Genomic DNA, 27,929 nt, shown 5'->3' with positions numbered 1-27,929 from the left:
TCCCTCCTCCTCATTGGTCAATTGCCATGTCAGTCAAGCACTACCTTGTTGGCGTAGAGGCGCCTCTGGGACTGGAGTGGGGGTGGCGGCTGTATGGGCGTCGCGGCCTTAAAGGGGCCCGCACCTGCTGTGCCCGCCCTTTGGGGACATGGCGGCGGCTGGTGACCCCCAGCACATGGTGAGAAATGGCGACGGGGTGGGGGCCCTCCCCTGTCCACCGGTATGAGCCGGGGGGGAAGCTCCTGTCAGCCTAGCCCCGGGGAGGGGGGCAGGATTCCCCCCCGGATCACCTGAGGCTCCCCCAGCGCGGATCCTGGTGGGGATCCCCCGGTCACCCCCACAGCACGGAGCTGGCTCGGAAAGACCCCCGATCACTCCCCCTCAGCCTGGATCCCCCTCTCATCCCCCCTAACACGGATTCTGGCGGGGACTCCCCGCCCCAGCAAAGGCCCCCTCTGGCTCGCCCCCTCCACCCCCCGCCCGGATCCTGGTGAGAATCCCCCCTCCTGAGCAAAGACACCCAAATTCCGCCCTGTTCTGTTCCGAAGCACAGACCTGGCTGGGAAAGTCTGCTAGAATCAATTCCCTCCTCCAGCACAGTTCCTGGTGGGGAAAGACCCCCTCAAGGAGCACACCTCCTCTCCCCAGATCTTGGTGGGAATTCTGCCCACCCCCCTGAGCACTGACCTGGGTTGGTTGGAGATGGGAGACGGTGCCCCCGAGCACCTCCATGATTTGAAACTTCTGGGCACTACCGTAATGCAAATAAATAATATGCATAGCTTTTATACATCTCTAGGTCTCCAGCTGTTTCTTACCATCCCTCAGCAGCTTGGAGCTGGCTAAAGAATTCTGGATGGGTAACATCATGGTGATGCTGCATGGAATCTAATAAGCTAATGGCACATGTTTACTTACAAAGGGCTTCAAATGTCTATTAAGAAAACTTATAATATTTTGTGTGTGTGATGCAGAAAAATATACAAATCTCTGAGTGTAAAACCTCTCAGCAGTACTACATGGGAGTCTCTGTATTGCACAGCACAGTCTGGTGGTATCTGTGGCCACCAGAGAAATAGTGGAGACCAACACAGTTTGCTAAGAAGAGGTGTTTACGTTACTAGAAGCTGAAGACAAAACCTAATCCAAGCAGAATAAATTACTAAAAGATATTGAACATCTGAAAAATATGTTTGCAAGCGCAAGTGAAATTTGGAATTTTAAATGTCTTCAGTCTAGTGGTGCATTTCTATGACAGATCTTCTGAAAATGCTTCAGCTGTTAAAAGGCTGCCCTTTTAAAAGAGTTGCTGTCACCTCAAACTCTGGTATAGTGAGGAGGGTAAATTCCCATCTAAAGGACTTTTCTATACAAAAGAAATAGAACGTTGTAATAGTTTATTTGTATTTTCCAGCACTTTCTGGTGTCTGCCAGGGTTGTTGGTTTGATGATGTCTGCTCTAGGACGCCTCATAGGCTCAATTCAGCACTACTCAGGCTTAAAATTAAGCATTAGCAGCGTTCTTAAGCAAAATCAAGGCCTAAAAGCCCAAAGAATCACAATCTAGGGACCAGAAAGGTATGTCTTCACTGAAGCTGGGAGAGAGCCTCCCATGCTCGGTAGGCGGACTTATGCTAGCTCAGCTCAAGCTAATGCTCTAAAAATAGTGATGTAGACATTGTAACTCAGGCTTTCAAGCTTTCCTGGCCCCCTGGCTCTGAACTTGGGAGTGCCAGGCTGAGCTGCAATGTTTACACTGTTATTTTTATTGTGCTAGCTTGAGTCTGGCTACCAAGGCTGGGAGGCTGCAGTGTAGACTTACCTCAAATGTCCCCACATGCATCTTTCCCAAGAAGCCTAGCTCAGGAAAGCACAGTGGCACCCTCTCTCTCTCTCTAACTTCCATGGGAAGGGGAGAGAAGAAAGCATGACTGTTGTGGGAAGCACAATAGGATACAATTGAGGCTGCTGTACTGGTCTGTAGGCTACCAGGCAGATGATCCTAGAGAATTACCTGGACAGTGAAGCTAGAATTGCCACGAGAATGTGGTTTCCCCACACTTTCCTGGTCTGCTGCCTTCACCTGACATTCATGGCCCTCAAGTGAAGTCTGCTCGTTTTGCTAGCAACTCTGTTTGTGAGAGGAGGTGCAACTGCTGGGAGGGCATGGTGCATGAGCCTGACTTCTGAGAACTTCTGGCAACGGGCCATAAATCATTAGCTGAAAGCACTATTCTCACTTCCTGGGCCACAGGTTAGAAATAGCTGCCCGCTATGACTGAAGACTGGGCTACGCTTAAAAGTTAAGTTGACATAGCTACAGTGCTCAGGGGTGTGAAAAATCCACATGCTGAGTGCCGGAGCAATGCTGACCTAACCCCTGGAGTAGGCACAGTTAGGCTCATGGAAGAATGCTTCTTTTGACCTAGCTACTGTTGACTGGGGAGGTGGAGTTCCTACAGTGATGGAAAAACTTCTGTTGCTGGAGGAGACCTCTACATCAGGGAACCTCTGGCATGCGGCCCATCAGGGAAAGCCTCTGGCGGGCCGGGCCGGTTTGTTTACCGCCGCGTCCGTGGGTTTGGCCGATCATGGCTCTCACTGGCCACGGTTTGCTGTCCCAGGCCAATAGGGGCTGCGGGAAGGGTGGCCAGCACATCCCTCGGCCCGTACTGCTTTCCAGAGCCCCCATTGGCCTGGAGCGGTGAACCGCGGCCAGTAGGAGCTGCGATCGGCTGAACCTGCAGACGCTGCAGGTAAACAAACTGGCCCGGCCCGCCAGCAGCTTTCCTTGGCGGGCCATGTGCCAAAGGTTGCCGATCCCTGCTCTACACTGTGCTGCTACAGCGGTTTGGCTATAGTACTGTAGTTGTGCTGTTGCAGCACCTGTAGTGTAGACATGGCCTAACCCTGCTTAGCTTCCTCAATTTTGTCTCACTAAGCTTGCTCCACTCCTGTGGCCCCAGCTTTCCACCTGCAGCAGTCAGAGTGTATAGGGGAGGGGAGTGGGATGTAGGGATGCTTGTAGTCCTCTCGGCATAGTCCCTAGGTGGGCATTCTGAATGTTATTTCTTCAGATGGGACAGAAGTCAGAGCAACAGTCTTGGCCTCAAATCAGAGAGAGGATTGAATAATAAATGTAATCTCAAATATACTGTTAAGATGTGGGCTTTTAAAAGTGAAATCCATCCTCAGTTGGGGGTTTACTGTACCGGCTCTGTTAGAATTCTAAATGTTGGTGGAGTGAAAAGTGACAATGCCAGCTCTTCATACTTTGGAATAGCAAGTGCCACACTAAGGCAGTTTTACTTCTGATTATACTGGGTCTATCTGAATGTTGGCTTCAGTTACATGAGCTTGTAGTTGACCTTTGGCTGGCTTCTCTATGAGCTTGCGCAGGTTTGACACTGGGCAATGGATGGCTAAGACTGAAGTATCCAGGGTGGGTTTCTTCAGTGTTGGTTGGACTTCCGTGTGTGTGAAGGAAGAAGGGAAGATTCAGTCTTTGAATGAGGTGTTTTGGTCAGGAATGGCACCAGTTGTTCATGATTCTCTTCCCCAAGCCCGGAAGGGCATGGGTTGGATTTACAAGTCTTGCATCAGGACTCCTTTATGGTGTCAAGAACTTCTTGATGAGTGAACGTATTGAACGTTGGGAAATGCAGGCAGGTAGAAAGCTCCTTGGGGAGGGATTTGGCACGGGTATTTTTAGTAAAAGTCATGGACAGGTCACCGTCAGTAAACAAATATTCATGGCCCATGACCTGTCCATGACTTTTACTATATACCCCTAACTAAAACATGGGCCAGGGGACGTGGGTGCTCTGGGGTGAGGGGGCAGTCTGGGGTGCTGCAAGTATGGCGGGGGGTGGCCCAGGACCCCTGCTGGTGCTGGGGGGAGGCGTACGGTGGCGTGCGGCTTGGGACCCCCGTTGGTGGGGGTGTATGTGTGTGGGTGGCAGCGTGCGGCCTGGGACCCTGCTGGGGGTGGGCGGCATGCAGATCAGGACCCCTGCTAGTGCTGGGAGTGGGGAAGAGGGTTGGCGGGGCTGGCAGGCTCACTACCTGGCTCTGACCAGCCTGTCCCTGCAGCTCCTAGGGGAGGGGCGGCCAAGGGTCTCCACGCACTGCTCTCGCCACAAGCGCCAGCTCCACAGCTCCCATTGGCTGGGAACCGCAGCAGTGTACAGAGCCTCCTTGCCCCTCCACCTAGGAGCTGCAGGGACACGCTGGTGGGAGCCAGGGAGCCCCCGCTCCCCCCGGTAAGTGCTGCCCCACATCCCAACCCTCTACCCCAACCCTGAGCCCCCTCCCACACACCCAAACTGCTTCTAGCCCAGGGACTGCCTGGTTCAGACAGCCCGAGCCAGCACCAGCCGCTGCAGAAGTCACGGAGGTCACGGACATGCAGCCTTACCTGTAATACAGCCTCAGCATAGGCTTTGAGGGATTAATTATGTTTCTTCCTGTCTGAATCAGCCTTTGTTTTCTGCATAAGTACTTGAGTTGCTGCCCCCTTCCTTCATCTAACACAAGGTGTCAAAAACCGAAGGGTGTCTGTGTTGGTGATGGGGAGGAAGGGTTCATTTGTAAGACAGCATGTCAATGGCAGAGGCCAGTGCAGAATGGTGATTATTCCACAGGTAACCTTGACTCCTCATCCTATGACTGGAATGCTGCTGCCATTTAGCAGGCTTTGGAATTGGTTGGAGTTCATGAGCCTTCGTGGTCAAATCAGGATGACTGGTCTTTTCTATTGCCTGAGCCATTGGCTTTGGTGAGGTGATGGTCTGTCCAAGACAATGTAATGTCCTCTCTCTTGATATCTAGGCTGAAGATCAGGGTCTGACTATTATCTATGTGAATCTGTCCCACCCTGCATTTGTGTCACCCAGCATAAGACAATCAAATTGCTATTCCTTTCCTCTAAAAGGGTACTGCCGGCAGAAAAACTCAACTGCAAAATTCCTAGGCAGCTTTGCCTGGTAGGAATGTAAAGGAGTTGGGTGCTAGTACCTGCTGTCATCTTCAGCTTCAGACTCCACCCACTTTCCCCAGTCATGCCTGGATCCAAATTCAAAATCTCAGGAATCCTCTCCCACTCCACTTGCCTCCCTGCTGACTCTCTTCATCTTGCGCACCCACCTCCCTCTTGCTGCCTTTCTGCAAGTTTACTACAGTTACTACACCTCTGCCCCGATATAATGCTGTCCTCGGGAGCCAAAAAATCTTACCGCGTTATAGGTGAAACCGTATTATATTGAACTTGTTTTGATCTACTGGAGCGCTGCTTTACCGCGTTATATCCAAATTTGTGTTATATCGGGTCGCGTTATATCGGGGTAGAGGTGTATCTGGAAGAACCCTCCTTTGCCTTTCTGCCTCCTGGGTTCTCCAGTTCTTTATAATCTCATCTAACTTTTGTACAGCCTGTACAAATCTAATCTAAAAAGGTGTTTGCTCCCTTGCTTGTACCTCTTAATTTTTCTCCTGTTAAGTCTAAGAGTATTATTTATGCTGTGTCCACACTATGGACCTTACAGCTGTACCGCTGCAGCTGCACCGTTGTAGGTCTGTGTAGCCGCTCTATGCTCTCCTGCTGACATAATTAAACCACCCCCAACGAGCAGTGGTAGCTATGCATCGGGAGACACTCTCTGCCAACATAGTGCTGTCCACACCGCGCTTTTGTTGGCGCAACTTATGTCACGGGGGTAACGCCCAGGAGAGGGAACAGAAACTGTGGTTGGTGAATATGGCCCATAAGTTAGACTGACCTTGATGGAGGTCCCTCCATTTTCATGTTAATTTTTGTACATTTCAGGTTGCATTTCCTGAAACATCACATACAAAGGGGGTCCTTCCCATAAGAGTTCCAAAATCGGGGGGGAAAAAAAGATTAAAAAGAAATAATGTTACAAAAAGAATTAAGCCAATCTCATGGGGTTTTTGTGGGGGTTAGGGGGGGTCTGTCATGACGTTTGAGTTGGTGAGGTTGTGATTTTATTGGGGTGATGAGTGCTCTCTAAGCTGTTCTTGAACCTTTTAAAATTCAAATATCCAAGTCTCTGTAAAGCTCATTATCTTTCAGTAAGTTACAGAACATCTGGAACAGTTCAGTCCTGTCCCAGTTTGTGGAGTAGCCTATGAAACTGTTGCTTGGCCACATTCATAAGTGAAATGTACTTGAAAGCATGATATTATTTGGACTGTGGCAAGAAATGTTTGTCTGAACTATACAATAGTTAATACTTTAAAATGGGGGTTGTCAACATTGATCCAAAGTGGATGGTTATATTGACTCTTCGTTGCAACATTCAAACAGAGAGTAACTGAATGAACATACTTGTAGCCAGATTGTTCTCAAGGGAAATGCAAATAAGTAAAAGGGGCAAATATTTATTTTGCTTTATGAAATTTTATGTCCAAGTGTTTAAATAGACTCTCTGGGAAAAAAAAAATGCATGGTGGTGGCTAGGTGCCACTTAAGCAAAGAAAGAAAACCGCAGTTGATTATATGTCCCTAGGCTTTTCCATGCAAACATGTTTTTCTGAATCTTGAAGATGTGTTGTATATATGCTAGGTCCCAGTATGCACCCAGCCTGTCCCCTTCAGTTGTGGGGAGTAAAGGGATAAAAGTCTGGTGCTAGGGCAAGTATAGTGAAACAAAGGAATAGAACAAAATAATTTTTTTTTTCTTATTTACATCAGACCCTGTTGATATGAGTTAGGGTGAAAATGAAGCTCATAGTCCCAGATGGTGGGGCAGGAAATCTGGCCTTTGCAATGTAATTATATTATTAATCTCTTGCAGTGCTCATGAAAATCAAAATGCATCTGAGCACTCCATCAGTAATTAGGAGGAGCTGGGGAGGAGAAACGTGTACCATAGGCTGGAGTAATTTGCCAGCTCCCCTTCCCAGGCTCTTCAGAGGGCATCCATTCGCCTCCCCCCATACTTTTGTAGCAGAACCTGATCGCATAATGACCACCATATACATCTGATTCTCCCTGCTCGTTGCAATTAGTGACTGGAAAATGAGAATTGCAAGTAACAACTTTGTTTCATTTTTCAGGGTACTCTACGTGGAAGTTGTAAATCTGCATCCATCACAGATGGACTCTCTGCAGCGTCATTTGTAGATTATCCGAAATACAAACCCTTCATTAATTCTGATTTGCAGCGCTCCCCTGAGAAACCAGTAATTCCATATCCAGAAAGTAACAGCAGAGGTAATATTTCAGTCCTGCATCTATTGCTGTGGGATCTGGGTGCCATGTAACAAGCATAGAGTATGCCCACAAAGGGCTGTAATCTCACTGTCTCTCCTGCTTTTACTCAGGGGAGGTGTAGTTTAATCTCTCCTCTCTTTCATGTAATTTCTCTTTCCTTAGTTCCTCCTGTTTTGCCCTCCTCACTGTCCCATTATGGATCTGTCTGAGGGTGATACTGCTCCCAGGGAAAGGTCTAATCAAAGAGGTGTTTCTTTTATTTGGATCTAAACACTATCTAGTACAGCCCAGAGCAATATTCACTCCATAGCTCAGTGGTTCGCTTGTATTGGTGACCCCTTTCACACAGCAAACCTCTGAATGAGACTCCTCCCCCGCCCTTATAAATTAAAAACACTTTTTTAATTAAGCACTATTATAATTGCTGGAGGTGAAGTGAGGTTTGGGGTGGAGGCGGACAGCTTGCAAACTCCCCACTTAATGACCTTGTGACCCCAACCCCCAGTTGAGAACCCCTGCCATAGCTGGAGTCCCATGGCTGAGAATCTTCTACCTCCTGTGCCTAAAAGTCTGATTTTTGAGCCAGTCAAGCTGCACTGAAAACAGTGCAATTCCCTGGATGGATGGGTAGCTGGCTATTGACTTTATAAGGTAGCCTATGACTGACATGTGGTCCTGCCTTCCCAACTCCCCCAGTGATTAGGGCTTTAATTTGAGCTCAGAAGTGGGTTTGAAGGAGAGGGGAGGCACTCGGTGTAGGGGAAGGGGCAGGATACAAAAGGTAGAAGGGGAAGAATTGCCAGAGGAACATTTAGAGGACATGGAAAAGCACTACCCATGAGGGGGTATGAAATGAAATGAGAGCGGAGTTGTATGGAGGGGTGGATTTGTGAAGAGTTTGAGATTCCGGGGGGGGGAAGAGATGGAAGAAAGGGAAGGATTAAGCTGAACCTAAACCACTGGATTCAAACTCTAAGTTATAAAAGTAGTATAACGTGGTTGGAGTGGCTGTTGTAATGCATGTTGTAGGGCAGTCTGACTTGGGGAAGGCCTGGTCCTTAATGGCCAGTGTAGTAAACTAGCACAGACTGCCTCTTAAATGTAACATGCACTCTGGCACGTAAACTGCTTTCTGTCCTGAGAGTGCTGTTGATACATAATTAAAGGAGCACTGTGGCTGAAACATAGAAGTATTCATTAGTGCAGGAAGAGCTCTCCTGCAAATTATTGATGAAGGTGTATTTTCATATGTTGCCTAGTGGTAAACTGAAGCCACGGTGTGCAGCTGGTTTTCATTGTTCAGCGCTGAAGACCTGTTAACACCAGAACATTGACTTGTAAAATAGTCTGGTAGCAAAAATGTGAGAGAGTTTTCTTAATTCAAAAATGGTGCTGTGTGATCTGTACCGCAATTAAAAAACAAACAAACAAAAATCCAGTCTCTTGCTGTCGCATTGGGAACAGTCATGCTGTCTATAACCCTGTCTGCCTGAGCTCATCCAAATATTTAGCTACTTTCCACTGACTGTTTGTGTCCATACTTTTAAATGCTACAGTTTCTATAGCTGTAACGTATAAAAATGTACACCCATGCACTTATCATTCATTTATATATTATTATTATTTATTAATTAGTTACTTTAAGAGTAACAGTGGTTTTTGTCTGTCTACCACTCTACAATTGAGTTTGATGTCTTTGCTTCAGAATTTGCCCACTATACTGTAGTAACTGTTCTTTCCCTTTCTTGATCTTATATCAAGACGTCAATATCCACCCTTGCATGTATTAATCTTTTTAATAAATGCACCTGCTTTGTTACCTTCAGTGTGGGTTTCAGTACAGAGGTGTCATGTTAATGTGACTTTAACAATACTAATCTGCAGATGTGGTCTCTGTATAGATGTATTCTGCTTTAATGGGACTTCACATGGGAGTAAGGGTCCTTTTGCAGAATTGGGGCCTGTATTAGACAATACAGTGTAGATCCATAATACCTTAGATGACCAGCATAAGGTTTCAGCTCAAGATGATGCAGTTTCTTTTTTTGTGGTAGTTGACTGTCTAAAGATTCTGTGGGATAATTGGTGGTTAAAGGAGGAATTTGAATTAAGAGAAGGGTGCAAGTGAAGTGGGGAGGGAATTCCAAATCAAAGGGGAAAAAGGGAAAAAAACAGCAATGGGAGAAGGATACAAAAGTGGCACCCAGAAGGGCAGCTTAGGAGGAAAATAGAGCAACACTGTGGAGAAGAGGATTTTTGCATCTCTTCTGACTCACGTTCACCTCCCTGGTTTCAGTGAGTATTCACAGTGTACACTAATGCACTGGTTGAGTCTGTAGCCACACTGAAATGCTAGCGAGTAATTGTTTATATCAAGGGAGGGCAAACTATGGCCCGCAGGCCAGATCCGGCCCGTCAGGGCTCTCAATCTGGCCTGCGGGATTGCCAGCTCCATGGCACAGTGTGGCTCAGGCAGGTTCCCTGCCTACCCTGCCCGCACCGCTCTCGGAAGCGGCTGGCACCACATCCTTGCAGCCCCTGGAGGAGAGGGGGGAAGAGGCCTCAGTGCGCTGCCCTCGCCTGCAGGCACTGTCCCCCGCAGCTCCCATTGGCCGGGAACGGGAAACCGCAGCCAATGGGAGTACCCACAGGTGAGGGCAGTGCTAGGCAGAGCCACCTACCCCGCCCCACCCCCAGGAGCCACTGCTGGACATGCTGCTAACTTCCAGGAGTGGCGCGGGGCCAGGGCAGGTAGGGAGCCTGCACCCTGGAGCCACTTGAGGTAAGCGCCCGCACCCCGAACTCCTCCTGCGCCCCAACCCCCTGGCCTGAGCCCCTAATCCCCTGCCGCACCCCTCCTGCACCCCAACCCCCTGCCCTGAGTCCCCTCCTGCATCCCGTACCCCTCCGGCACCCCAGCCCCTTGCCCTGAGCCCGTTCCTGCACACTGCACCCCCTCCTACACCCTGCCCCAGCCCTACATTCATGGCCCTGCATGCAATTTCCCCACCCAGATGTGGCCCTCAGCCAAAAAGTTTGCCCACCCCTGGTTTATATATCCCATTGAGCTTATAGTGGGGTATCAGTCTTGCACCTTACTACCGCTTCAGTGCCAGTCTTCTTCTACCTATATGATAGAATGAGAGATGCAGTCAGGAAATCTGTTGTTGATTATATTAATTTAAAGGCAATTTATCTTGTCACTGAGCACTAGCTCCACTTGTCCAGTATGTCTTCAGTGCAGGTAGAGTTGAAGGAGGGAGCCCAGCAAAGATAGCCAGTGACTCTTCTGATGTTGTCAAGGGCCAAAATCAACTTGTGGGTAAAGGGGCCTGGCAGTAGGGGCTGTGCTGTAGAAGTTGCCCCCAAACGGCTAACTGATTTCAAAACTGGATCAACTGAAGCAAGTTTGTTCAGGCCAATGCAGTCTGGTTTACCCAATACCTCACGCACTTTGAAACTCTATTCAGCTGAGACTCTTTAAAAATCAGTTAGGACCTTGGGGGAAATTTCCCCTGTATTGACCAGACTTAAGGGACATGGGTGTTGCATGGACCTTGGCATGTGGAGGGAGTGGTTGTTAATATATTAACAAATGCCACATTTAAAAAGAAACGTTTAATATTCAAGTGGCAACTTGAGGCGCTGTCTCTTACTGGCGTGTAACGAGGATGTCTAATTCAATTACAGCAATATTTTCTGCTCTGAAGAATCTTCAGGAGAAAATTCGCCGACTAGAGCTGGAACGGATTCAGGCAGAGGAGAATGTGAAACACCTGAGTAAAGAAACATCTGACTATAAGAAAGTGCTAAATGAGCAAATACAACAGAGGGAGCACTCCAAGACGGAGGTGTCCAAGCAAAATCAAGGTTTGTTCACATGTAGCCTTTGCGTGGTCAGGGTGTAACAATACAAACTCCACCCACGGTAGCTGACTGGCTTTAGTGTATTGTGTGGGAACATTCTGCCAGGAATAAACTGTTTGTGTGTTGCGCCCACAGAGACTTAGGGCTTGTCTACACTTAAAAGTGGCACAGCTGCGCCACTGCAACTTCACCGCTGTAGCACTTTGGCATAGACACAACCTACCTACCCTGATGGGAGGGGTTCTCCCATCAGTATCCACTTCCCCTAGAAGTGGTAGCTAGGTTGATGGAAGAATTCTTCCAGTGACCTAGTGCTGCATACCCATGGACTTAGGTAGGCTTAACAGCATTGCTCAGGGGGGTGGATTTTTCACACCCCGACTGATATAGTTAAACCGACTTAATTTTCTAGCATAGGCCAGGCTTTAGGGCTTGTCTACACAAGGAAATTGACTGGAATGGCTATTGCAGAATAAACTATTCTGGAATAGCTCCCTGTGTGGACACTCTGATTCAAGAATAAGAGTGTCCACCTGGGGAGTTATTCCAGAATAGCTATTGCGCTTTAAAATTACACCCTATATTATTCTGGAGTAATTTACTCATAGGCTATGTCTATGCTACCGCGATAAGTCAACCTATGCTACGCAACTCCAGCTACATGAATAACGTAGTTGGAGTCGACGTGTCTTAGGTCAAGTTATCATGGGGGTCTACATCGCCGGAGGTTGACGGGAGAAACTCTCCCGTTGACTTGCCTTACTCTTCTCATTGGGGATAGAGTACAGGGGTTGACTGGAGAGCGATCTGCTTTCGATTTGGCGGGTCTTCACTAAACCTGCTAAAACGACTGCTAGTGGATCAATCTCAGAGCCTCGATCCAGGCTGTAGACCTAGCCATATATACGCTCCTTTAATGCATTAGACCTTGTCTACACTGGGAAAAGTTACATTTTTCTGCATTATTAGAGCTCTGGAAGGGCTGCCAACGGTGGCACGTTTTGATCTTGTTATGAGTGTAGCCTTGTACTGTGTTCAGCAGGATTGGAGATGAAGAAGTGAAGTCACTCTCTGAAAAACAAATGGAATAATTCCAGTGGTGCTCAAATGAAGCTAGTGGTCTGTGATACATGCGTAACAGTTCCTGTTACCATATCTTGTTTGTCACTGAGCAGGATTTGCAGGATTCTGATTACTTGCCTAGTTGTAGAGACTGTACATTGTGAGTGTGAGAAAATTTACAGATATTCCAGCAATTAGCACCAGGATTTTTCAGGCAAAGTGGCCAGACTGATTTCCTCAGAGTAGGAAAAGATGTGTTGGTTGTGCCACTGAACTAGAGAACTGTTTTGAAGACTTTTTTCTTTTTAAATCACAGCTTACTTTTTCTGTTAAGCTATGGAGGAGGGAGTGATGTCCTAGTTCACATGAAAGCTTCCTACAGATTTTACTCTATTGTAGAGCCCTGTGCAGGACAGTTATTTATTTATTTTTTTTAAATCCTGGTCCCATATCGCTCTGCAATACCCACTCTCTCTCTCCCACCCACTCTTGTATTGTTTCTTACATTTTTATCCTGCTCCCATCCACAAAACCTTAGATCCTGTATGAGAGTCCGATTTCCCCCGTGCTACAAAAAGTCGGTTAATATAAGTATAAATGGAATTCAGATACAATTTTTATCACTACAAGAATAAAACAAATCTTGCTTAAACCATGTAAAAATGTACTTTAACTGTAATAATAGACATCAAATCTTTTTTCGCTTAAATTTAAGTATTAAAAGGTGTTGTTTTTTGTTTTAAAGTATTTTCTTGCAGATTACCATAGTCTGATTTTTTTTGCCCACCCAATCTTGCCCATAACAAAATATGTTTTACCCACTCTCACTATTACGGCAGTGGGTCCTGTGGGACACGCAGAATCCCAGTCCCGTTGCCAGGCTCTGCTCTACTGCATGATTGGTGTCATGGGAGGATTTTTAAACTGTGAGCTCTTTGGGGCAGAGACTGTTCCTTTGTTTTGGAGCAGCACTTAGCACGTTGGGAATGCTACCGGAAGTGAATTAACTGACTGATTTCACATTTCCACTTTCTCTATCTTAGAACTGTCTTCTCAGCTGGCAGCTGCTGAATCTCGTTGCAGGCTTTTAGAGAAGCAGCTGGAATATATGAGGAATATGATAAAGCATGCAGAAAATGAAAAGACAAGTGTCTTGGAAAAACAGGTAAGTTTCACCCAATCCAAGTTTACCTGCTAGTTGTACTAGAGAAGTTAATGAATTAAGGCATGATGTTGAGCAATCATTGTAATTCTGGCACCTTTAAATGTGATTCTCTATGCTGCTTTAACCTATCTTTAATCTAAATAAATTAAGAATAAAGTTCTCTGCTCATATCTGCCAGTCCTATTTCAACACTGATATTTTGCTTTCTCCTTATGAACACATCTCTTGTTGAAGTCAGTAGATGTGCTCTCACAGTATGAATAAATCCTGAGTCTGTTAGTTCCCTCCAATGACAAATCCATACCTCTAGGACAGTGCTTGGCCCTGCCTGCAACCCCCCCAAACTCCTTGTCTATAAATAATTCTTTCCCCCCCTCAGATGTTTACATCCTTAAAACATTTGTAGAGACTTATCCTGGTTTCCTCCTTGCATTATGTGATGCCTCTGCATGTTCTCAAACTCAAGGTTTGGATGATTGTGGAGGCTTTTGTGGTGGTGCATTTCTAACAGTTTTTTGCTTTTTCCTTTTCTCTTTGTAGGTCACTTTAGAGAGAGACCGACTTCTAGATCAATCTCATGTTCAATCTAAATTGGAAAAGCTGGATTTGCTGGAACAAGAATACACCAAACTAACTGCAATGCAGTCTCTAGCAGAGGTCCGTCATTCCTCTTGCACACTAAATCAGATTTGTCTTGGTCATGAGTATTGAGCATGTTTTGGTCCTCTGCCAAAAAGATCACTAATAGAGCTGAATGTGCGTCCTGCAGGAAATTCTGATATTTTTAACATTTTTGACCCAAATCAGGATGTAAAGTTGAATTTTTTGTATGGAACAAATTCTGAATTGTTTCAACGTTTTCAATCGAAATGAAACATTTAAACATTCCCAAAATTGAGAGGTTTCATTTTGGCTTGTTTAAAAGACCCCAAACTCTTCATTTATAGTCATTTCAACATTAAACTGCATTTTCTTACTGGGGCATGTTGCTTTATAGGAGTTGTAGTTTGGGAACCTGCTGTATCCATTCGCTCACTGACCAGACTCCCTTGCTGGACTACATCTACCATGATGCACCACTAGGGTTACCATCTGGCTGGTATTTGACCAGCTTGGCCAGTTTTTTTATGGATTTGCCAGAAAAATAATTTAATATGCCAGTTTTTTTTATGTGCGTCTAAAGATTTGCATTATCATCACAATGCACTGGGATATCTAATGTTAAAAGTTTGTGTTCAGTTAAAGATGCTGCAGTGTTCCCACTTCCGCAGTTTACGCGATAACAGATCAAAACTGTTGAAAATACAGCAGCTTTCTGCCCACCAGCACGCAAGTACATCACGTGCACGTGTGAGAGTGAGGAGACATGTGATATCAATCTTATCTATATGTGTTCTCTCTTTAGATACTATAAATGGCTGTTGGGGAAGCGGGGGGATGTTGCCTTGTGGTTGGAGTTTGGGGTTGCGGTGGGATGGCCTTGTTGGGGACCCATCATTTCAAAAGTGGTAACCCTCTGCACCACATACAGTGTTGTCAGAGGCAAATCTTAATTGCATTATGGAAGATGTAGTCCAGCCAGGGAGCTTGGCTCATAGGAGAGATTGGGGGCTTGAACTACAGTGCCCAGAAGGCAACATACTGATAGTTCCATAAAATAAACTGGTTCCCTATTTGAAACTAAATATTTTGGGTCAGTTGAACACAATACAATATTCTGATTCAGGTCCAAGTGACCCAAAAATAAAATATTTGTTTTCATGAAGAACTTGGATATTTTGGGGCAAAATCAAATTTCGTTTTTTTTCCCCGTGGAAAATCTGAGCCAGGAAGTTTCGATCAACTCTTGTGACTAAGGCGTTGTCTAGACTACAGAGCCTTTGCTGGTATAGCAGTACTGGGATAGCCCCTGGTGGAGATGCTATGTCAGACTGGAGTTCTTTTGCCGGCGTCATTACACTACCTCCGTAAACAACACTAGCCAAGTGGACAGAGGCACTCTTCTATAGCGTAGTTGTGTTTGCAACAGGGCTTTGCCAGCATAACTATGTCAGCTAGGGAGTGTGAAACTTTATTGACTTTAGTGTAGTTACACCAGCATAAAACAGGCTCTTAGTTTTCCAATGACTTCTCAATCTATGATTTTTAGCGTCTTGCGTAGAGAAACTGAATGTATGGTTTATTACAACAATCTCTAACCCATTTACAAACCTCCCTTCCTCCCAGCACCTTCTCTTCCATTTCTTTCCCCCTATGTCTGGCGGGATGCTAAACAACCTGTCCCACCTTGTCTTTAGCTGTGACACTGGGGGAGTACCTTTCCCAGACCTGAAAAAGAGCTCTGTGTAAGCTCGAAAGCGTGTCTCTCTCACCAACGGAAGTTGATCCAGTAAAAGATCACACTCCCACACCTTGTTTCTCTAGTATCTGGGACTACCACAGCTACAACAATACTGCATAGACTTAGTAATGCACTTAACTGTTTTTTTTTTTTTAATATTACATTTTGCCCTAAAAACTAACAAATATGCTTCCATTTATATACATAGTAATTGGAATACAGTGTTTTTTTTTTCCTGATGACAGCTTGATTTTGGATTATATTAGGGTGCAATGTTTAATCTTCAGTGTGAAGGTTAGGCCATGTTCTAGAGCCCTGGGCTTTTTTTACTGTCCATTCTAAGGTTCTGAGTTTATACCTGTCATGCTCATCACAAAGCTGTGACTTCATCTCCATAAGCCAAGGTTTTCATCTTAGGAGTGATTTGCGAAGAGGAAAATGTGTGCTTTTTTGCTGCTTCATGCTGTATAAAGAATCCCTGGAAGGATTTTTCAAAGGGTACTTCTTTATATTTTTTTGCCTTGTATTTTACTTAGAAATATCAGGAATGTGAAGTCAGTCTTCTCTGGCTTTGCTAGAAGACCACTTGGATGTCTCTTATGGATTGTTGACCTCTGTCGTTAACTTACGGTCAGGATGTTCAAAGACCTCCGTTGTCGCAAATGTTTGAGGCATTTTAGTTACAGATGTTAAAAATAAACCCAAAATATGTTTCAGGTCTCTATTCCAACTTGCATAGTATCTGACATAAAAAATTTGCTAGTTCTTTAGCTGTCTTTTTAGCCTGACACACGACAAGACCTAAATTTTAATGTTAAAAAAAAAAAAAAAAAAAAAAGTTAGTTAAACCATTTTTAGGCCTTTTATGTATTTTTAAAGAAACCTCATTTTTTCTTCTTTGTAGGTTACACCCTTCACTAACTTGCTGTAGCCTTTCAGGCATTGTAATTAATGTCTTATTGAACTAAACATGGGAAAATCCAGTGTGTTCAATTTTAAATATTCAGGCCTGCTTGTACTTGTTAAAGACAGATGAGACTCATCAACAGTTGTTCTGAATCTGAAGGGAGTCTTCGGTCTAAAACAATGCATTGAACTATTAGTTTTAATTTTGTTCAAGTTCCTATTTTAAGACTTCAGAAAAAAGGAACCAGGCATTCCACCAGTAACATTTTTCTTATTGAACTTCAATTAGAAAAAAATGAAAGAACTGGAACAGAAGCTCCAAGAGGAGGAACATGCAAGGAAGCTTGTGCAGGAGAAGGCAGCTGAGGTAACCAGCAAGTAATCTTTTCTGCTGCTTTATTGTGTGTTGCAAGTAGCTCGCCCTCTCATTAAACTTTTCACTGATAGGATCTCTCATGTGCAATGTAACAAAGAGCTCGTTGCAGTCTGGCTGGTGATGGAGTCCAAGAATACCAAAGGCACCATTTTCTCTTTTTCTGTTCTTTTGCATGCAATGGTGGAAAACTTTCTCTGGCAGGACTGGGAATTGGGAAGGGTGACATTTTGTGACTTCCCCAGTCCTGTCAAGAAGAGGGTGTCCAGTAAGTTATATTTTACTATAAAAACACAAACTTAGTCTGGTGTTTCCTTCAGATCATCTCCAGCTAGGATGATGAGGATGCAGCTTACCATTACCAGATCTGGCCAGTGCACCCAGTTAACTGGATGGTTTCAACTCCAGCTAAATCAAACTCCCTGGCCTATATATAGCCCCTCACCCTAAGCTGCATGGAGCTTCTCTTCATTCGAGGCTTCCAAATGGTCTATTATCCCGTTCCTTTCCAAAGCTTCCTCACATGCTTTTACATGCTTCTTCCTCAAGCCCTTTTTGCCCTAGGAAAGATTAGACTGCTGCCCTTCCTGAGCCTTCACATAGGCAAACATTTGCTACCCTCTCCTCCCCAGACTGAGGAAAACAGGCCTTTTTGTACCAAGCATGCTTTGACAGCCTGCTATTCCCAAGGTTACTGAACTATAAGTCCCAAAGCACTCGTGGTTGGTAGAGACCACATCACAGGACTCAGCTGAGTTAGCTTTGTTTGGTTCTGCTCTGAAAAGTTGAATAGAAAATGATTGACTTCCTAGAGGTTTTTGACCCATCCTAGGTCATTTAGGAAAGAACTCTAGGCCTGTTTTAGGATGGATAGAAAATATTTTTTTTTTTTTCCTACTGAATTCAAGGGTGTGTTTTTTTTTTTTTTTTAAGTAATTTCTGTAGATTATCTATTGTACTCAGTGTCACTACTGTTGTTTAACATTGCAATAATACCTAGAGGCCTTAATCACATGGGCATACTGTTGTTCTAGGCAGTACAAGACCTACAGTAAAGGACAGACCCTGCTGCCAAGAGTTTACTGTCTAAAAATTGCTCCTTGGCTGGCCAGTCCCAGACTTCAGGGTTTGATTGTTTTGTTTTGTTTTTTTAACACCTTCCTTTTTTTTCAAAAAAATCATAATTCCCACTATTAACTCCATTCACAGCTTCAGACAGGACTGGAGACTAACCGACTCCTGTTGCGGGCAGGAACGCCATCAGTTCCCCCAAAGCCAAGGAAAACAAAGAAGAAAGCCAAGCAGCCAGACAAGGTAGCATGCTGTTATTGTAAATTGCATTGGGAAGGAAGGAGGATGAAGTGGGTGGGTGAGAGGGAGAGATCAGGTAGCTGGCTCCTTTTTACTAGGAAGCAGAGGGGTAGGGGTTTGGCAGGGTCACGTCTAATGACAGTTTCTCTCTTCTTAGAAACGCCCTCTTACGAGACATTTCCATGCACAGCCCCACTACAGGCTGTGTCTGGGTGATGTGCCATTTGTCGCTGGAAAGGTGAGTGGGGTTAATTCTGAATGCCTACAAATAGCAAGCTGTGGAGAATTTTACACTTTGAGTACGAAGTTAGTTCAGAAGACGGGGCTCCAGGTCCCGGTTGCCAACTTTCACACAGTAAATAAGCACCCCGACTTGCACAGTAAGCCAACGATCAAGCTAATCCCATTTCAAAACAAGGCGAAAACAAGCCAATCCCTAAGAACCCCAACACTATGTGACTAGATCCCCCGGCGTGCAGTCTGGGACTGTGGTGGGCCCTCTGTGCACCCTCACCCCCGCCCCTGCTTGCTGGGAGCCAATCAAAAAAGAAGCTACAAGCCAAAAACTACCCAACAAGCAACACTCAAGCCATTTAAGTCAAAAACAAGCCCAATTTCTGCGTTTTTTCCACAGGTTTAGCATCTTGTTTGGTGCTTTCATGACACCTAGTGGTCAGACTACTTAACAGTTCTATTTTCCTTTAACTTTTAATTTTCCCTCCTGCCTTTCCTGCAATGCTTTGTTCGGTCTTCTGTAACACCAAGCTGGCATGCTCAGAAATGTCTCCCCTGCTCTCAGGGCTGCTAGTCAAGTACTTTTCACAAGCACGGATTCACTCATACACAAATTTCTTCTTAAAAAAAGTCAGTAGCAGCAAATCAAAAGGAAAAACACAAGTAGAATTATTTCTAAATAAAATGTCCTAAAATCTCTTTCCTGCTCTAGGTTAAGAGATCTATTCACATCTACTTTACTTTTCCCCTTCAGTCTACTAGTCCCAGCCATTCTGTTGGAGCCAATGTACAACATGTGTTGCATCTAATGAAACAACACTCTAAAGCTCTGTGTAACGATCGTGTGATCAGTGATGTTCCACCACCTAAGCCGACTGGCAACGCATCTCACACCAGCAAAGGCAGAAAGTCCTCTCTCTCGACAGGCTCCTCTGCATCCCAGGAAGAGCTTTCTGAAGTGTTGCTGACTTTGCAGGATGAATTTGGGCAGATGAGTTTGTGAGTCCCATGATTAAATGACAAATGTGAATGTTTGATACTGCCAGTGATTTTGGTTTGGTGTTGGGAGTTTTCTGGAGGGAGGGGGGTTATGCAGTCCCTTATCCAAAGATGATGCATGCTTTTAGGCAGAGGTGGATCAGGATTTAGTTCTATCCAATCATGGCAGCCTTTTTCCCCTGTAATGTTGATCAACATTCAACTTTGGTTATTACAACATACTAATACAAAGAGCCCTGCACTATTTACAAGCAGCAGTTCCAAGAGACGCACCTCTGAGTTCATTCATAACGCATCAGACAAGTGGGTAAATGGGACTACCCTTTTGTGAGGGCTGCCTTGCTATTCTTTCTGCTAAAATAGTCATCTAGTTATCAGGATCTAAACAGCTTTGCTAATCTCCCATATCATTCATAGTAGGAGCATGGACCTGAAATAGCAGCTAATGCAAATGAACCAAGGAAATGCAGAATGGGAAATTGGACTCTCTCCTCAGAACTGACTGAGCGCTAAGACTATATGGCTAAAGGAGGCCACCCCTGTAAATCTTAAATTAGTAATATTTAGGCCTAACTAATTTGATCAGTTATCTAGTGCAGCAGCAGTGGCCCGTGTACGCATTCCACATTGACAGTGCTCACCAGCAAGAACATTACAGACTACTGTTATGCAATAATAGATTAAATATATTGAGACAGTTTCTGGTTACTAATAATATGCCTCCCTAGAGATGTCATTTCTCAGGCAAGTGGGCAAACAATGTAAAGTTGAGAAAAATCACACCCAAGCTTTTTTTCTGTCATTATGTATAAGTGATCACCAGCAGCTAGCAAAGCTAATCCACGAAACACCAACTGTTGGCCTGAGGGAAGACCTGGAGCGGGAACTTGAGGCATTGGTGAGAAGAATGGAGGCAAAGGCAGACCAAATAAGTAAAGTCCGGAAACATCGGACACGGGTAAGTCAGTTGTCTGCAGTTGCGCTTCTGTAAAATGATTATTTTGAGGAATTTTTCACTGTCTGAAATGCTGCTATAACTGAATTTGGAAGAAGCAGACATGACCTGCCTTTTGTGGTCACAGGAGAAAGAACCATTTGTACATGGGGGAAATCCCACAAAGACATTTTACAAGTTGTCAAAAGACTTTAACATACATTGAGGAAAACAAGTTAGTTGTGTTTTTGGTTTTGGTCACCCACACTTTACTCGGGAAAAGGTTTGGGTTCCCAGGATCTATTTTCACTGTTACTCGAAATTTTTGGACGGTCCTCCTCTGCTTTGCATATGCTGATCTATCTGGTCTTGCTTTATAATTCACATTTCACAAATATCGGAGAGAAAGTTAAAGATAGCTACTTTGATCAAAGACTTCAATCCCATATCTGATTCTTCTTTCTCCAGTCTTCCTTCATCTTACTGAAGTTTGTTTTGCCCCAAAGATCAAATACAGTGTGGCAAGCCTGTTCAGTTTACATTGCTGTGAAGCATATCTTAGTGCAGTTTTCAACCTCCTCATCTCCAGCTTTGACACTGCGTGTGCTCTAGAGTCAGAAACTTCATCTGCCTAAAGTCAAAGTGTTGAAGACTTAAACTGCAGATGTCATCTGAAATCAAAGGCAGTTGAGCATGTTTCCCACACATTCACTAGATCAGAGGCTCTCGACCTTTTTCTTTCTGACCCCCCCACCCCCCCAAAAAATGCTCTAAAAACTCCTGCATATAAAAGCCAGGGGCAGCAAGTAGGGCAATTGCCTGGGGCCCCCATGAAGCTACATTGCTAAGGCTTCAGCCCCAGGTGAGGCTCAGGGACCTAGGCTTCAGCCCCCTTCTGCCCTGGGCCCTAGTGAGTCTAAGGCTGGCCCTGCTTGGAGGCCTCCCTGAAAACTGTTTGAGGACCCCTAGGGGGCCCCAGGCCCCTGGTTGAGAACCACTGCACTAGATTTCCAATCAGATGACTGAAGAATTCATAGCCCTTAACCTATTCTGCAGAGGAATGTCTGGGCCAGTGGAGGAAGACAATTTATTAGTTACTCCTGTCAAGAAACTGAAACAGTTGTTGCAGACCGGCAGGTGTAGCATTGCTGACATTATATGGCAATTTGCATGGTTCTGCATGAATCCTGTATGCCCGACTAGTAAAAATTTTCCTGCACCACTGTAGAATTGAGTCGCATACTGTCCTATTTACACATCTTTACAGCTGATGCCAGTTCTTCATACCACCTCAGGTAGCTGCTTTCTAAGGACAGTGAGTGGCCTATACAATCTGCCGTAGGTAAATGGAAAACTTAATTTTTCAGTAATCTCTGGGGAAAGTTGGGCAGTGGCTGTGTGGATTGGAGACTTAAGTCAGTTCTTATCCACATGTCCTCACGATTGGGGAAACTCCCCTAGAATCTGTTAGATGTGTGATTTCTAAAATAGCTAACAGTAATTCAGAACACACACTGCACTGGAATCAGAGATTTTATCTCCATGTTCTTAAAGATTTACATTATTCACTTGGCTATAGTAGTAAATATATACGCTGTATAGGAGAAGTTTCTTAAGTATTCCAGGAGATTGGCTGTCCTGGTAATAGATGCTCAACTTTCTATTTGAGTCACAGGCATGAGTGAAAGGGGAGATTTTAATTCCATTGGGAGAAATAAGTAAACTGAAGCCGGGCTGCTCTTAATGTTTCTCTTTGGGCTTTCCTTTCAGCTAGAGAAACTCAAGAAAGAATGCAAGTCCAAAAAGTCTCGTGCTGAAGAAACACGAGACTGCCGGAGTGGAGTTAGTGAAGTGAAAGTAACAACCACCGTGACAACCAGGGGAAAGGATGCTGGCCCCATCAAAGTGAAACCTGGAGAGAAAAGCCGGAAAAACCTTCAATTGTTGCGGGACATGCAGAGTATACAGACTTCCCTTCAGAAAGATGACGTCAGCTGGGACTACTGATTTCTGTACTGGTTGGTATTTTCCTTAAACTCCACCAGTCTGAACTTTACTTCTCACATTCCAGGTCTAAAAGAGATGCCTTTCCTACTGTGTGAAAGAGACTACTGTATACGAAGTGCACTTTTTAAATGTAAACCCCCCATTTTGCAGCTGTAGGTCTGATTTATTATGGTTCTAATCCATGCACAACACAGATTGGAGAAAGCAAGCCTCATTTGTAATGTATCGAACTACTGAGTCTATATGCCACCCTCCATTATCCACCCCTTTGCAGCTGTATCCTTCCTCCACGCCTGCCGCAGGATGTTTTATTTCATTGTTCACATGGGTGGCTTGCCTAAAAGGTAGGTGTGGTTTCACAACTCTTGCTGTTGAACTCTTCTGCATGGGGCTGCTTAAAGGGATATCACCATTCGAAAATGAAGCTTTAGTCACGAGTCTACAAGGTGTTATCAGTTGCTGGATGTATACACAGTTGCTGTCAGCACAGCCTTTGAGAACATAAGAAAAAGCAGGTGAACCTCATAAGTGTTTTGTTTAACTATCTAGTTCCAGGTCTGCTACCTTCCATTAGCCAATATTAATTGCAGTGGACACTTCAACTCACTCAAAGAAAGAACAAAGTAATTATCTTTTGGACTAGTTTTTCTTACCAATTGATTCTCCTTTAATAGTAATGATGTCTTAAAACTGGAGAGAGAAATGTGCCTTCACACTTAAGTGAAAAGTCTTCTGATGTGGAACATTGGGATAAAATCTATCATTTACTAGTGCACTTTGGCTGGAGGGGTAAAGCGCAGACATTTTTAATTTGCAAGTGCCTCAATCATGCTATTCAGTGCTGGCAGCTTGCTTAATTTTAACTTGAATTATTATTCATTTTGGGTTGGATATCTGCTTTTTTAGTGGTGCAGGTATGAGTGCTAAATGACTCGCACACCTAAGTGAATGTTATTTATTATATTAATAATGTAAAGAATTTCGTAGTAATGGCATGTACAGAAGACAGATTCAAATTACCTGTGTCTATAAAGTTTTTTTATAATTGGAAACCAATAAAATTAACTTGCAAATCTGATTGAGGTAAGTTGAAATTTCTCTTTAATACTTTCGAATTATCTAGCTGTGACTTGTTACTCCTCATAAGACACTGATACAATTTACTCTTTGAATTGAATACAGGTCTGTCTCATCTTACGCGGGGGTTCCGTTCCGCGGGTTGTGCGTAAAGCAAAAACCGCGCATAGTCAAAACCCCATTGAGTTCAATGGCAGGTGAAATCGCCCGCACTACAGGTATAGTATTAAAAGTGTTGTTTTTCTGTTTTTTGTTTTGTTTTTGCCGACCGCATAAAGTTGAAATCGCGCATGTTAAATGCGCGTAAGATGCGACAGACCTGTATCAGACTGTTGTTTAAAAAATCCTGCCGCACTAAAACTCACCTCAAGCATTGCCTGAGCAAAGGTGTTAGGTGGCACGAGTAGAGAGGAAGGATAAGGTAAGTAGTGAAGATGGGAGTCTGGCACTTGGAAGATGTGGGTTAAATTTCCTGCTCTGCCACAGGAATCCTTTGTAGCCTCAGGTAACTCCTTCACTCTGTGTTTGTTTCCCTACCTCCAAGGGGTACTGTGAGGCTAGATATTAAGTATGAGGTGCTCATGTTAAATATTTGCCAGCTCAAAATTATTTGAGATAATGGGAAAATTCATAAACTACCTAGGGATTGTTACTGGGACAGTAGCCAAAAGAAAACACTCCCTTTGAGCAGGAAGTTGCTCTGGTTGTATACAAAGCAATTATGTTACAGTAATTCTACAACTACAAAGTTAGAATATCAACAAAACCACGTTGCTTACTGAGAATGCCATACAGACTTCTCATCTTTCCTCCACTTTACTTTGACTCCTGAAATGGTTACTTTTCAGTGATACGACTGACTCGTCAACATTCAGATGGGTTTTTTTTTTTATATATAAAGAACAAATAAATATTGTTAGGAGTGAGAGCAGGGCCCAAGGAGAAAAGACCACAGCCACTCACCAATCAATATTAACCATAAGGAAACAAAATACTAAAGAGACAATAATGCATACCTAGTGAAATGGCCAAAGTGAGGGTAAAAAGGTAAATGACTAGTCCATAGAGGTTCTTATACTACACTGTAGTATCTGAGAACCTAAGACAGACATATTTTATATAGTGACGGAATCTAAGGAGGAGAGGCCAACGGTCTGAGTGTCTCTCTCTCTCACACACACACACACACACACACACACACACACACACACACACACACACAAAAACTTAAAGCAAGTTGTACACCCCATACATCATATGGTGCAAAGAATCACCACAACCTGATTTTTTTTTTTTTTTTTTTTTTGAAGTCTCATTAAGGATCATGTTACCCTAACAAATGCAGTGATGTTTACACTTCATCTTAATGCTAGGCCATCCATAAGAGAGAAGACTTCACCCTAATGGACTGACATAGCTGCAGGAGAAAGAAGGAGGCACACAGTAAACCACAAGTAGCTTTCCAAGGAAATTCCACTATCTTAGAGGGAATGCAGCCCCTCAAAGGCAATATACATATGCTGACTGCACAAAAATCAGCTAAACTACTCTGATCAAAACATACATCTGCATATAGAAATGAGATCCAGAGGCAAAGCTAAAAAGCCCTTATAAATATTTTGACTTTTGCTACACCCCCAACCTTCTCATTCAAGTGCATATGCATGTATTTAGAAAGACAATTAAAATGAAAAAATTAGTTCAACAAAAATAATCGCCAGAAAATTGACTGTTTTCACCCTGATTTCTACAATAAAGTTATTAAAATTGATTTTGGATAAAGTTTAATTGATCATTGTGTCAATGACAATGATTCTTTACTCCAAGTACACTGTATTCTCTTCTCTGACAGAGTAACAAGTATTAAGCTAGTGCTGAAATATTATGCTAGCAGACTACACAACTCCATCAACTGACCACTACTTTTACATTGCGATTGTAATACATGCAGAAAGCTTTCTTTGGTCAATACACTTACTGTCAACAGCAGAGAAGTAAAATAGTTTGAATTTTAAGTACATCATCACGATCCCACACTGAAATATGGAAATAATGGTTGACACTTACCTAAGCAAAATTAAATTGAGTTGATCCCAGCAAGTGTTGCACTTGCCATGTTTTATATAATTTACTTTGCCAGCTCTTGCATATAAGCCCCCCCCCCCCCCTCAAAAGCTGCAGAAACTACTGGGGGATCTGTTTCCCACCCCCTCAGTAATTAACATTTACTTCATAGTACTGAATTGGATGAAAATAAGTGATGATTCCAGGTGAGGGGGATGGAGGTAAACTTGGTCCCAAAAAGGACAAGCTGAGGGATACGAGGGGCTCATCCACTACCATGTCCTATAGGTAGAAGCTGCCCTTCCTGTAAATAAGGCATCACTTTGCAGTATTGGGTATATACCTAAAAGAAACAGACTTCATTGTTTTTTAAGTTCCACCTCCATGACAGAAGTAAAGTCGCAGAACTTGGCCTAGCTTCCTCCGATGTATATCAAAGTGATAGGAAAGAGCCAATCTAAATAGTAAAAAGCATTCTATCGGGTCCTATCAGCTTCTGTCTTTCAGTGAGACGTTGGCAAAACAATTCAACTGACAGTTATATCTATACTGACAGTGATAAGTCAAACTATTCAATGGCTATGTTCTAAACATTTGAATCAGATATGAATTCTGCAAACTGATTTCTTACTTCAGTCTTTTTGTTTCCTTTTAGCAAAGTGGAGAATTTTCAGAGTCCTCCTCCTCCTCCTCTATAGATACTTTCCTTACAGAATACTTCCTGCCATGCTCTAGTCGCTCATTCAAAGCAAAATGATTTCTAACAGCTAAATCAGTGAGAGCGCTAGGTTTTGTTTTTAGATGGCAAGTGCAATTAGTTTTAGCATCATCTAGCTACCAAAAAGATTGCATAGGGGTCTGCCCTTTTTTTAGCTTAAGCTTCCTCTAGTGCTACAGTACTAATAAATTACCCTGGAGAGAAATGTAATAAATAAGGTAGTTGGTGCCTCCAAGACACCAAGATCTAAATTCAAAGGGTTTCCTACTAGAGCTGCCCTTTTAAGGTGGTCCTGGGAAATGCTTAATAGAAGTCCATATTATACAACTGTCTGTACAGGAGTGACACACTGTGCAGGAGAGCCAGCTCTCTCCGAGGATGAGGTCGATCGGTTGGTAATCTCTCTCTGGAGCTCCTCCACTTTCTTCTGCAACTCAGCCCGTTTGGCAAGAAGTTCCTTGTATCGACTGTGGACAGGTTCCTGCAATGCAAAAGAACGTACAGCTGAGGGAATGAAGCAAATGAATGAGCTGTTCTGACTTCCACATACCTTGCCACTTATCTGTCACCTGCACTCTTGCAGCCTGCTAGTTCCAGAGCCCTGATGCTTATTGTCTACTATATTTTATTTACAAAGCTGATTTGGGAATGAGACAAACTAACAGGTTAACAACATAAGCACTGTGAATTGTAAAAGCTGAGACCTGCAGATCTCTCGGTCACCTATCCCCTTGGCATCTCGATACTGTTGATAATTAAGTAGATATAGAATAAGGGCACTTTGGAGATTCTTCTAAGTATTTCTAACTTGTCTTAAATGTTCAACGGTCTAGTGTTTAAAAACACTTCTTATTTCTAGTAACCAGGATTTTCAGAAGTGAATGACTAAAGGTAGGCCCCAAAGTCTGTATTTAGGCATCTAGGGTAAATATTTCAAAAGTGCCTACATGATTAAGTTCCACTGACGTTCAATGAGGCTCGGGCGCTTGAGTCCCTCCTGCAAGTGGGACCTGGCGCTTTTGACGCCTGCTCAAGTGATTTGATTTCTCAAAGTGCTGAGCACCTACAGCCCCCAGGGATTTCCAATCCACTTACTTGGAAGTCTAAAGTCAGACACCCAGTTTTTAGAATCGTGGCTGATATTTTTAAAACTAAAGTTAGGCACCCAGTTCAGTTACACATGTTGCAGGTACGGTGCTTGCAATTAAGTTTTGTTTTTAAACTTAAGCTGTGGCAGTTTGGGCTTGGAAAGTACTGCTTACTGTTGTGCAGCTCCCAGAGGCCAAGGTGACTGGTTCCTTAGGAACATCAGAGACAAGATTTTTGACAAACACAGTATTTTAGAAACAAAATGGTCACCTGTGGTTTCATCCTTGGATTCCATCTGATGTAATATCCCACCCAAAGCTCTAGGTGGCGCATGCTGGCCACAGGATACAAGACATGGTTGGCGTAGCACACATACAAGGGATTAGTGAAGTCTTCAAGTTGGCTATTGATGTAAGACCACAGTGACAGAGTCTTTTTTGGAAGGCCCTTTAAGGAAAAAATAAAAGCTGTTTTACATACCCAGCCATATGAACACTAGTATTTATCTACACAGCTTTATGAGTATTTATACCAGCATATACATATGT

The 27,929-nt window shown here is 43.9% G+C and overlaps 2 protein-coding genes across 2 annotated transcripts in view; one reads left to right on the top strand and one right to left on the bottom strand.

Annotated features, from left to right (window-relative positions):
* Nucleotides 1–21: 21 nt before the first annotated feature.
* Nucleotides 22–23,651, top strand: CEP57 (centrosomal protein 57). The gene is made up of 11 exons (XM_034758916.1): nucleotides 22–178; nucleotides 7,078–7,234; nucleotides 10,925–11,104; nucleotides 13,207–13,328; nucleotides 13,869–13,985; nucleotides 16,865–16,942; nucleotides 18,158–18,262; nucleotides 18,417–18,497; nucleotides 19,248–19,492; nucleotides 20,306–20,450; nucleotides 22,197–23,651. Exons 1-11 carry the CDS (start codon nucleotides 149–151, stop codon nucleotides 22,431–22,433), a joined length of 1,497 nt encoding a protein of 498 aa, XP_034614807.1. The 5' UTR covers nucleotides 22–148; the 3' UTR covers nucleotides 22,434–23,651.
* A 1,626-nt stretch (nucleotides 23,652–25,277) lies between these two features.
* MTMR2 (myotubularin related protein 2) overlaps nucleotides 25,278–27,929 on the bottom strand; it is a 77,651-nt gene continuing 74,999 nt past the window's right edge. The window contains exons 14-15 of the mRNA XM_034758915.1: nucleotides 27,652–27,828; nucleotides 25,278–26,773 (exon numbers count right to left, since the gene is read on the bottom strand). Of these exons, the coding sequence (XP_034614806.1) occupies nucleotides 26,612–26,773; nucleotides 27,652–27,828 (339 nt within the window). The 3' untranslated portion in view covers nucleotides 25,278–26,611. The remainder of the gene's footprint in view (nucleotides 26,774–27,651; nucleotides 27,829–27,929) is intronic.

The sequence above is a fragment of the Trachemys scripta genome, chromosome 1, assembly GCF_013100865.1.
Source record: "Trachemys scripta elegans isolate TJP31775 chromosome 1, CAS_Tse_1.0, whole genome shotgun sequence".
Taxonomy (NCBI): Eukaryota; Metazoa; Chordata; order Testudines; family Emydidae; genus Trachemys; species Trachemys scripta.
The sequence above is the reverse complement of the archived record's forward strand: the minus strand, read 5'-3'. Positions and strand labels throughout refer to the sequence as shown.

Bases quoted from the DNA above. Each gene is read 5' to 3' on its own strand.
- CEP57 (XM_034758916.1), top strand. From the start codon at position 149: ATGGCGGCGGCTGGTGACCCCCAGCACATG. The intron at 11,105-13,206 runs GTTTGTTCACAT...TCTCTATCTTAG, and splicing joins GGTGTCCAAGCAAAATCAAG to AACTGTCTTCTCAGCTGGCA. The intron at 13,986-16,864 runs GTCCGTCATTCC...AACTTCAATTAG, and splicing joins CAATGCAGTCTCTAGCAGAG to AAAAAAATGAAAGAACTGGA.